We start from the raw sequence: 11,981 nt of genomic DNA on the forward strand, positions 1-11,981 counted from the left end.
GAATACAAAAGATCTCCACGGTACCACTGAAGAAAAGCTTTCTCTGCCTCCCCTGGAAGAAAACAATATGAACTAATTTCCTTCTAATGTTTAATCTTGTAGTCAATCCAATGGAATCAGAATCTCACGAGCACCAAGTGAAGAATGCTAGCATGCATAATGCTCTTGGACAGCATCACCTGCAAGTGACCTCCTTCACCAATTACTGGGCTTAAACTAAAATATTAAAGTGAGGTAATTAGCAATGTTCCATTTGTCAGCCAGACCATCTGGTTTAGAAATCCACAGTGGCCCCATCAGTTACGATGGTGAGTACTGAGCCAGACACAGTCAGAGAATCCTAGATCCCAGTCTGTGCTGAGGCAGCCGATCTTAGCCAAGCGATAGCTCAATTACTTTTAGCATCCCTGGTCCTCAGGAGCAAGGTCAGGCAAGATTTCAAGCACAACTCAGCACTTTCATCTTTTACTGAGGTGAAGAAACTGCTGTGTCATTGTTTCTTCTTGTAACGTGATCAGAATAGAAACTTTCCACTATATAGCTATTCATGGAATTTTGAGCAATTATGCTTCACCAACAGTTTCAACCATCGTTAGTTTTCTCTTGGACCCAAATCCCAAACAAAATGTTGATGAATAGAAAAATAGTTTGTTGCAAGGCAAATATCCCATCTTAAAATACAGTTCAAAAGAAGCTCCGGGTAAAATTTTAAAATTAATGCATGCATTTCATGGCTATTTCCTGAGTATCTCTTAATCAATTTCCAGTTGACTCTATATACAAGCCACCACCTAGAACAATCCTGCCGTGTGGCTGAAGTGAGAGACATGGTGAAACTTTTCATCTTGCACTCATCAGGACAAAGACATGAATACCAAATTTCAAACAATTGCAATAGTTTATACAACAGGAAAAAAGGGTGCTGATTGGTTGACAAGTTGACTGATCATCCAAAACTATTTCCATGTAGAAAGCAATGGGGAAACTTAAGCTCCAAAATCTCTGTTTGAAAAAGGCACAAGGTTTGGTCATATTCCTTTTGTTTGCAGAGAATTAAAATGTATGTTGCTGCTGGCAAGCGTAAATAAGCCATGTTATGAGCTGGACTGGTGATCTTAAATTGGTTGTTAGTATAGCTATGAGCGTACTCTATTCTGATGTATTTACGCAACATTAGAGTCCAGGGGCCCCCTCCACATGTGTATTGCAACGGAAGGATTTTCTGGTCCTGCCACTGTTAATGGAGCTTCTCATTGTTCACACCCTCCACCACTGGGGAACCCGAGGTTGGGGGTCGCCCTAAGCAGGACTGATTAGAAAATTATGCCGTAGATTTAACTACCCAGGGCATAGCATTGATATTTTGTGGATCAGTCCCAACAGCTGATGTTGTGACTTGAATGCTGGGGATCCAATTAATACCAGTTGTGTATATTTCCATTGTGCACAGCAAACACAGGTACTTGATGGCCGACACAGATGCGATGAGCCTCTTTCTGTGCTGTAAAATTTATGATTACTTAGCATAATCAGTCAGGTGTTGAGGCATTTAATTTTTCTGGTGCTAATAGTAAGAAAAAGAAGATTTCAGTGTAGTTACGGGACGAAATCAATTGGTCCATTGATATGGACCATGATGGTGCAATGTTGTGTGTTTTTTTTCATATGCTATGGCCACATTTCCCTGGTACTTGAAGGATGTAAATAATTTAACATTGCAGAAAACAAATGAATCCAGTTTGGTTATTGTTCTTTCTCAAGTAGAACTTTCACTGGGGCCCAAAATTTTGATGGAATCAAGGATGGTTTTGAAAACTGCAATGTTACTTCAGTATCCCATAACAAATAGATTGATTCCTCTGCAAAATACAAGTCTGGATAAAAGAGCAAAATGTACAGCTAGGCTCTAAATTAGAGTGTTTGCCTATCACGCAATCACACTAATCAGTGCATCTTTTGTTTATCATGCAGGAAATTGAACGATTAAAAAATGAAAAACCAACTTGGGAAAGGAAGCTACGATGGGAGGGAATGAAGAATGTTTTTGGAGGACAGCCCTCATTTCTGTGGATTAATCCTTTCTCAGGCATTAGAATTAGACGGCTCATTCCCAGAAGAATGAAGGGAGGAGCAGAATTTGCTGTTTGATTCTGAGGAAGAACATTTTTGAAAAAGTAACCTTTCTAATATTAAAATAAAATTAGCACAAGACTTAGTTCCTTTCTACGTACTGCCTACTAAGGTACTATGGATTAAATAAATGCTGCCTGCTAAAATTGAACATAGTAACCTAATTATGAGCAAATTTCCTGATGTCTGGAACTAGTGAACTGACAGAAACCTCCATCAGCCATCAAAAGAATGGATTGCAAAGATCAAACTAGCTTTGAATGGGCAGTTATGCAGCCTAATTCTCTACGTGTGTAAACCACTGCATAGTTGCTCATCTTGCAGTATTGCATCAATGTACCATTTGTGACATAATCTCAAACATTGGAACGTAAACCACAATGCAGTTGATGTTAATTTAGTGGCATTGGTTGAAAATGTTTTTTTTTACGTACAATTTGTAGTCCATTTCATTCAATCCTTTACACCCAGTTTGAACAATGAGTTCAGGCATTGTATTTACAAATTGATACATATGATAAACTATAAGTTAGAATTGAATAATTTCTTTAACCTGTTTTTATATTTTTTTATATATATATATAAAAGGGAACTCTAAAGAAGGGGAAACTTTATTTTTTCAGTTCATGTATTTTTTTTATTTCAGGAAAGTTTCTTTTTCTCTGTGGTATGGGTGGGTGCGCACTGTTTTGTCAATAATCCAAAGTTTACCCTGAACGTAATCACATTTTTAAAATTTTATTTATTATTTTTGTTGAAATGCACAAATGAATTGTAAGTGTAATATTGTTGATGGCTGTTTCTAAAATTGATATAAAATACCTTCACAACAACTCTCCAGTCCAGTTTAATGTAGAATGATTGTTCAGTGTACAGATAGAGCAAGTCTTACTCACTGTTTCTAATCCTCTGCAACATAAAAAAAAATGTTGAAAACCAACCCAGGTGCAGTGATTTAGTTTTTCATTGTTTGCAAAGCCTTAACGTTCCTATCTGGTTAAACTATATAAGACCGTGCTCAGTTTTACCAGATAATTCTTTGTGATTTGAAAGGTGATACCTCCATTCTGGAATCTATATCAATGAGAATTATCCTGCAGACTGGAAGACAGTGGGTGGAATTTTCTTGCCCTGCCCGCCACAGGAATCAGTGGGCGGGACAGAGCCATAGAAAGGTCCATTGACCTCAGGTGTGATTTTCCAGCCAAAAAATTGGGTCCAATTATTTTCAGCTGTACCAAATTCTTTCAAAGAACCTATTACAGGTAGCACCGTGGCTCAGTGGTTAACACTGCTGTCTCACAACGTCAGGGATCCAGGTTCGATTCCTGGCTTAGGTCACTGCCTGTTTGGAGTCCGCACGTTCTCCACGCATCTGCGTGCGTTTCCTCCAATGTTCTGGTTTTCTCCCACAGTCCAAAAGACGTGCTGGGCAGGTGCATTGACTGTGCTAAATCCTCCCTAGTGTACCCAAACTGCGCTAGAGTATGGTGAAAGGGGATTTTCACAGTAGTTTCATGCAGTGTCAATGTAAACCTACTTGTGACACTAATAAATAAAGTTTGAACTACTAAAATTTTAACTGATGGGAAGTGTTTAATGTTTTGATTTCTGAAACTAAGATGGAAAATCTCGTGTAGAAATTTAGCAATCATAGAGCGCATAGAGATTGAGTATTCAATGTCATTTATAACTCTAGAAAACTAAGAGGTCCCTTCCTGGGTAATGATTTTTTGAGAGTGTGCATTTAGCTGAGTAATGTAGCTAATGAGATGTATTAAGTGCCATGATATGGTTTATTGATATATATATATTCCATTTCCACATTGATATATATATATTCCATTTCCACTGTGCTTCTGTTGTGATTGTATTGTGATGATCCTGAAAGTCTGAGCTGTAAGCTGCTGATACCCTTGGCGAAGGTGAGAGGGAAGTTGACTGCATTAAACAAAAGGCCAAGACTTCTGGAGAGAGAAAATTGCTGTCACAACTACCAATGATTTTTTTTTTAGGTTCTATTCTCGAATCGTATTTGGAGCATTGGGAAAAACTGGAGATCCTGTTCTCTGTATTCAAATGGAGGCTAGATATAACACATGGTGCAAATGGGATCAAAGGTTATGGGGAGACAGCAGGATTAGGCTATTGAGTTGGACGATCAACCATGATCGTGATGAACGGCAGAGCAGGCTGAAAGGGCCAAATGGCCTCTTCCTATCTTCTATGTTTCTAGACTTGGTTTATAGTTTTTTGTTTATTTATTAGTCACAAGTAAGTTATATTAACACTGCAACAAAGTTACTGTGAAATTCCCCTAGTCGCCAATGCACCTAACTAGCACACCTTTCAGAATGTGGGAGGAAACCAGAGGAATTCCGCACAGACACGGGGAGAAAGTGCAAACTCCACACCGACAGTGACTGAAGCTGGGAATCAAACTCAGATCCTTAGTGCTGAGAAGCAGCAGTGCTAACTAGTGTGCTACTGTACAGCCCGGTTTATTCATCTTGGTTTATTCACCTAGCCACTGCACCAGTAGACAGGCAGTGCTTATTGAATGCTTCTTGTGTGCATGTGCAGCAACGGTTTAGTGATTTCTGCTATGCACCAAAGCTAGTTGTGTGTCCTATAGATTTGGTGTTGGAGCCCAGCCTAACTCTGAAGGAAAGCAGACTTAAGAATGCCTCACCCTCAGGAGCCAGGCCTTGGCATTGGACTTAAGCTACATTCATATTAACTAATTAGGATCAAACCTGAGATCAGGTTTAATGCCTGTTTTTATCAGCTTGGATCTACGATGTCAACTTTGTAGGGACCGTGAATTGGATTCAATTTGAATCTGATTTGGTTTGTGGAGCAAGCAAGGAGGTGGCAGATTATGGTCTTGCCCCATCCATTTAATGACTCTGGCTTGGTAACTCTGAAAAAGGAACAAAATTATTTTCAAAACATGCAAAACAGCTTTGTGCCAATGTTGCAGTTGTATGCTGAGAGTGCTCATGGATGGCTGGAAATCTGTTGCACTATTAAAATGCTTTTAATTTCAATGCTGATAATTTAAATGGTACGAATTATTTGGGGTGACACATTGGTTAGCACTGCTGCCTCACAGCGCCAGGGGCCCAGGTTCGATTCCCAGCTTAGGTCACTGCCTGTGTGGAGTTTGCACATACTCCCTGTGTCTGAGTGGGTTTCCTCCAGGTGCTCCAATTTCCTCCCACATTCCAAAGATGTGCGAGTTAGGTGGATTGGCCAAGCTAAATTGACCCTTAGGGTCAGGGGGACTAGCTAAGGTAAATGCATGGAATTATAGAGATAGGGCCTGTGTGGGATTGTGGTTGGTTCAGACTCGATGGGCCGAATGGCCTCCTTCTGCACTGTAAGATTCTATGATTGTTACAGGACTTTTTAGTGCCAGGATGAAAAGATTTGGAGATGAGGCAGAACATTCAATGATGATTCACTTTTTAAAACATCACTTAGAATAATTTTACCTTATGATCAGGTTAAAATTTAGGAATATTGAAGAAATAACACTTTGTAATTTGTCATCGATGTAAAATATTGGCAGTATATCTGATCGATTCTCTTTTCAGAGAAAGGAATATTGTTAGCTCAGTTTCTGCAACCCTCAGTTAGAGTTCTTAAGTTTCCTGTCCCAACAGCTGGATAAAGCACTACGTATAACAGCAACGTTATTATGGTTATATTGGCCCATAAAAATATAACTAGAATTCAATGGATTATTAGAGTTATACAAGCCATGGATACTTGCTTTAATCTTTGCTGCATTGCCTTTAGCTGAGGAATTGATAGGTGTTCTCCAAATGGCCTGTATGCCACTTCAGTAGGGAAGGGAAAAACATAGTCAGAACCCCTGTGTTTGGAAGGGAGCTTGGACAGAGAATGAGTGAAGGCAGGAACAGGCTGTGTTACCCCCTGCTATTGATGAGTAATTGGATGCTCATTGCTGAGACTTGCACATGAATAGTGGCCATTTTGGTGAGCATTGGCGGGAGCCTGGCTGCTGTGGCATCAAACTCCAGCAAGGAACTGATACCTGTATGGGAGCTTTGAGAGGTATGGCGTATAGCTCAGTTCAGCAAGGCATGTTTACTGATTCAATTAGTTATTTTTATTTCAATTATTTATTCAATTGTTTTGCACTCTAATTTGTGTTTTTTATGAACTGAGAATGATTTTTAAACTTGTAACATTACTGTTTTCTCCTTTTAAGGTAGATGAAGTTCCATCTTACAAACATCTGAATAACAGAATGGAAACCTGAAATATTGTCTACACAAACATAAATGCTCACTATAATGGGAATCATTTGGAGAGTGAACGATCAGAATGTGTGAGCTTACAGCATTCTCTCCAGCTGTATCGGACAGCACAGTGGTTAGCACTGCTGCCTCACAGCTCCAGGGACATGGGTTCGATTTCTCGCGTGGATCACTGTCTGTGTGGAGTTTGCACATTCTCCCCTTGTCTGCTTGGGTTTCCTTCAGGTGCTGCAGTTTTCTGTCAATGGTCCAAAGATGTACAGGTTAGGTTGATTGCCCATGTTCAATTGCACCTTAGTGTGTATGTTAGAGGGATTAGCAGGTTAAGTATGTGAGGTTTTAGGGATAGGGCCTGGATGGGATTGTTGTCAGTGCCTCCTTCTGCACTGTAAGGATTCTACCATGAAAGAGATTTGAATATTCAGAAATATTTTTGCTGTCACGCTTTACACCTTTCAGTCAGACAAGGATTCAGACTTCCAATTTTTCTCATCGTTAGCAAAAAGAACCAAGTAATGCAATATTCTTCAGAAATGCCAACAAATGGCATTTATTATCCTATTTATTTTCTCTGTACATTCATTGGAAGGCAAACATGTAAGTTGATGATTGTGAACCAGATGTCAAATGCTGCATATCTGTGCTATGTAACTCGCTAGGTAACTGTACGCAACTGTAAATAAGCACTTTCTCACTGTAGACTTTGCATTCTTTTACAGTACTTCACAGAGCTAAATAGAACAGGGTCATATTTCAATGACAAATCTTTACAAATACAAATCATCATGTCAGCTACGTGGAGTATGCCATTTCCAATTTATGAATTTCAACTTAATTACATCACACAGATCTGAAGCAAGAAAAATATCCCAACGCTCTCATGTTTATTAAAGCATATAAAACTGGCAAGTCGTGTTTTATGTAATTCTGTGTCCACAGGATTTATTTCATTATGTTATTTTGATGATCATGTTGCCTTTCTGCTAGCATTGCAGAATATAGAATCATAGAAACCCTACAGTGCGGAAGAAGGCCATTCGGCCCATTGAACCTGCGCCGACAACAATTCCACCCCAGAAACAAACTCCACACGTTTACACTGCTAATCCCTCTAACCTAAACGTCCCGGGAAACTAAGGGGCTGTTTAGCACGGCCAATCAACCTAACCCGCATGTCTTTGGACTGTGGGAGGAAACTGGAGCACCCGGAGGAAACCCACGCAGACATGGGGCAAATGTGCAAACTCCACACAGCCTGGAGCTGTGAGGCAGCAGTGCTAACTAATGTGTACCATGCCGCCCATAAGAATCATGTGCAGAATGAGGCCATTTGGCCCATCAAGTTTGTACCGCCAACAACCCCACCCAAGCCCGATGCTGTTCCTCTGACAGGACGGGGAATTTGTCAGGAATTTTCCAGTTAGCTTGCAGGTCCTCGACTGGCACTGAAACACAGAGGGCTGTAGGTGGATCCTTACTTGAAAGAAGGCTGAAGGTGTGGGGAGCCTCCCTGCTGGGGAAGCTCCACTGCACCAGCTAAGGCTGCCAGGCCACAGGTGCAGCCAATGGCAATGGTGGAGCTGCCAACAGGTCATGGTGGAGGTTCTCCTCGTGGCAATAGGGAGCTCATTGAAAAGGCTCAAGGGCACACTGATCACTGCTCTCCCCATGCGTCAAAAATTATGTTATGCGTGAGTTGCGGCAGGGTTGCGATTCACCTGCTATCAGGATCCCTAAAGAAAAATTCAGCCCAGTGAGTTAGAAACTGTGAAAACAATATTGTTTTAACTCTGTCAATATAGTTTGAAAGTTACCACTGTAATCCTGTCATTTATTGTCATGCCAATTTTGTGCCAGGCAACAAAGGAACTTTTGTGGAAAACAATTTTCGCAGGATTAACACCACCTGTTCCTCGTTTCCAGTGTTTGTTTACCTTGGCAGTAAACGCTTACTGTTCCATGCTCTCAAACCTCGGCTGAAAACATTTATTGGGGTTTCAATCCACTCTCATTTAATAAGTAGAATCATGATTAGTTTCAGCACAGAACAAGACTATTCAGCCTGCCAAATCTATGCAGGGCCTTTGAAAGAGTAACTGACTATCCTACTATCCCCTTTCATGGAATCCTACAGTGCAGAAGGAGGCCATTTGGCCCAACCAATCTGCACCACCTGCAATCCCACCCAGCCCCCATTCCCGTAACCCTATGTATTTACCCAGCTAAACCCTCCGACACTAAGGCAATTTCGCATTGCCAATCCTCTTAACCCACACATCTTCGACATAGCTTTGGACATAACAATCTTGCAGTTGTTTTTCTCTTCAAATGCTTATCCAACTCCCTTTGAAAGCCTCCACCAACTCCTCAGGCAATGTATTCCACACCCTAACTACTAGCTGCGTGAACTTTAGTCCTTTCGCAAACCATCTTAACCTTTGTTTCTCAACCCTTTCGCTAATGTGATTAATTAATTCCTGTCTCTTTAGACCCTTTATGATTTTGAACACCTCTATTGAATCTCTCAATCTCCTCTGAAGGTATAAATCCCAGCTTCTCCAATCTATTTGCATAACTGAAGTCTTTGCTGCATTTAATTTTATCTGCCTCATGTCCACCCATTCCTGTCTATGCTCTGTTACAGTCTAAACTATCCTCACAGTTCAAGCTTCGTGTCTTTGCAAATTTTGAAGTTGTGTCCTGAATTCCCAAGTCTAAGTCTTCATTATACTTCAAGAAAATCAGTTCTCCTGTTTAAAAACAATAATTCATTACTGTTCTCTGTTTCCTGTTACTTAGTCAACTTTGAATCAATTCTGCCACTACCCCTTTCATTCCATTGGTTTTAATTTTACCGATGAGCCTATCATATGGCACTTTATCAAAGGCCTTTTTGTAAATCCACACAGACCCTCATAACACCTCTTTAAGTACCTCATCAAAAAACTTAATCAAGTCAGTTCAATGCAATTTACGTTTAATCCACCATTGTCCGAATAACTGTTTGTTTTGTCCTAGATTATTATTTCTAAAAGCTTCCCCACCACCAAGGTTAAACTAACTGGCTTGATGTTGCTGGGATTATCCTTCAATCATTCTTTGAACAAGAGTGTAACATTTGCAATTATCCAGCCATTTGGCACCACTAACGCATTGGACAATTAGAAGGTTATGACCAACACCTCACAATTTCTATCCTTACTTCCCTCAGCATCCACAGATGCATCACATCTGAACCTGGTGACGTAATGCTCAGATATCCTGAATAGTGACACTGTTCATTGTTTAATTGCCATCATTGTAACTTTCTCCCAACTCAACGCCACTGTTCATTTCTACTGTAATCTTCTGAGCCCATTTTTCACAGAAATGCACAGCGCAGAATCCTTTGGGGATCTCTGTCAGTGTGAAGTACAGTCAACAGAAGACAGTACACGACACTAGTTACTGTATGGTAAAGTTAAAGGTTCAGTTTGAATGTTAGTGAGTGGATGACAATGGGCAATAGGTGAAGTGGGGTAAATGGAGGAACTAGGTAAGTTGGTGAGTTGGTTAAGATGGGTAAGTGATTCTCCACTTCAGGAGCAATAAGGTCAAAACAGGGGTATTTGGAGGTAATCAAACCAGGAGACATGTTGGGCGTGTAATTAGGTCTGGTTGGAGGGATGTAGTTGGGTCGAGGGTTAGGTAGTCAAGGGGACAATCAGGAGTTGAGTGGAAGATAGCGGGGAGTGGGGAGATCAGTTGTGTAGTTCTCCAGATGTTAAACTAGATTTTAATCTATCTAACATTCCCCAGATAACTCTCCAGTTAAGTACCCTGGAACTGCCCAAGGCCCTGACTTTAACTCAGATTTGGAGGTATTCTTTGAGAGTCTCAGCGAGCATGGAAACTGTCCATCAGAAGTTTAAACTGCTGGGAGATTGCCACAAAGGCCCATACGTCAAGATTTTCACAGGGTCCCAATGTACATCTTCAGTTTCTCACAATCTGGAGGTTGGAAAATTTGTCCATTAACTTTAAGGACAACCCAGCCAATCTAATACAGCTCTTCATCAGTCTTTTGCCCTTCCAGTATCTCAATTACTTTCTCATACAATGTGACTCTAAGACAGATGCAAATGATTATTTATCTCAGCCATTCCTCTACCTACAGGCATAGATCTCCTTTTTGAACCATATTCAGCTCCACTCCTCTTAAAAATTTGCAATTTGTGTGCCTGAGAGAGTTATGAATTACCTTTATGTTACTGCCATTCTCTTCTCATAATCTCTTTGTTGCTTTTTTTTACTTCCCCTCTGAACTTCTTATGTTCAGCCTGGTTCTTGCTACAATATCAACCTGACATTTGCTTTATATGCTCTTTTTCTGCTTCATTTTACTCTATCTCTGTCTGTATCCAGGGAACCCTGGTGTGTTTGCCCTTCCTTTCCCTTTTGTGACTGTACCCAAACTATTTCCTCTTTAAGAACATCCCATTATTTTCTTACAGTTTTTCTTGCTGATGTTTCACTCCTGCGACAGATCCTTTCTCAACTCATTGAAATTGACCGTCCTCCAATTAAAGTTTATTTATTCGTCACAAGTAGATTTACAGAGCTCTGCAATAAAGTTACTGTGAAAGTCCCCTAGTTGCCACACTACAATGCCTGTTCGTGTCAATGCACCCAATCAGCATTTCTTTCAGACTGTGGGAGGAAACCAGAGCTCCCAGAGGAAATCCACGCAGACACGGGGAAAAAGTGCAGACTCCACACAGATAGTGACCCAAGCCAGGAATTGAACATGGGCCACTGGCGCTGTGAGGCAGCAGTGCTAGCCACTGTGCCACCATGCTGCCCATAAGTATTTTTGCTGCAGATTGCCCCTTTTCATTTTGCGTAGGTAATCTAAGCCTTGTGATATTATGATCACTGTTTCCTAAATATTCCATGACTGGTGCTTGAGGCAAGTTTTAATGAAGCTTGCCAAAGCCGGCATGATGACAAGAATCGGGGAGGAGTACCTATGCCTAATTCACAAATGACAACTTTAATGCAAAACTGTTAGGGAAATTATCACTAATTTACTGGGAGGCAGGAAACACATGAATAAAAAATATTGAGTGATAAGCAAAGAGTCAGATGTCATCCAGGAAAGAAGTTTGCCAGCCATGGCTAAATTTCTTGATGTGCCAAAGTGCCATGTGTGAGGTTCAAGCTCATATTGGCTTAGGTGCCAAATATTGCCATGTGATCTGGAAAGTACTTTAGGATTCCCAGCTGTGGCTCTTAAAGACACAGCAGCTACTTCAGTCCACCTTTTGCTTCCAATACAAAGTGAATCTCTGCTGTTTGCCAGAGTAGAATCATAGCAAGTATTCAGATGACCACTGCCCCAGTTCTGCAAGTCCTTTTTTCAAGACTGCATGGGTAGAAAGCAACAATTACATAAGGTACCTAATTTTGCAAGGGTATGAAGTGCACTGAGGTGTGGATAACGTTAGTCAATCCAACTGCAACATGAATTGTGATTTCCCTCAATATTCAGAGGGCAATATTAGCCAAAGGTAATTATGTTTG

At 40.7% G+C, this 11,981-nt stretch overlaps 1 protein-coding gene across 2 annotated transcripts in view; it reads left to right on the plus strand.

Annotated features, from left to right (window-relative positions):
* Positions 1-3,687, plus strand: part of zdhhc7 (zDHHC palmitoyltransferase 7) — an 87,852-nt gene extending 84,165 nt beyond the window's left edge. For both annotated transcript variants that reach the window (XM_080186728.1, XM_080186729.1), the window contains one exon: positions 1,972-3,687. In XM_080186728.1, coding sequence (XP_080042854.1) covers positions 1,972-2,148 — 177 coding nt within the window. In that variant the 3' untranslated portion in view covers positions 2,149-3,687. The remainder of the gene's footprint in view (positions 1-1,971) is intronic.
* Positions 3,688-11,981: the final 8,294 nt, after the last annotated feature.

Source organism: Carcharhinus amblyrhynchos, chromosome 4 (genome assembly GCF_965287045.1).
Source record: "Carcharhinus amblyrhynchos chromosome 4, sCarAmb.v2.hapA, whole genome shotgun sequence".
NCBI classification, from domain to species: Eukaryota; Metazoa; Chordata; class Chondrichthyes; order Carcharhiniformes; family Carcharhinidae; genus Carcharhinus; species Carcharhinus amblyrhynchos.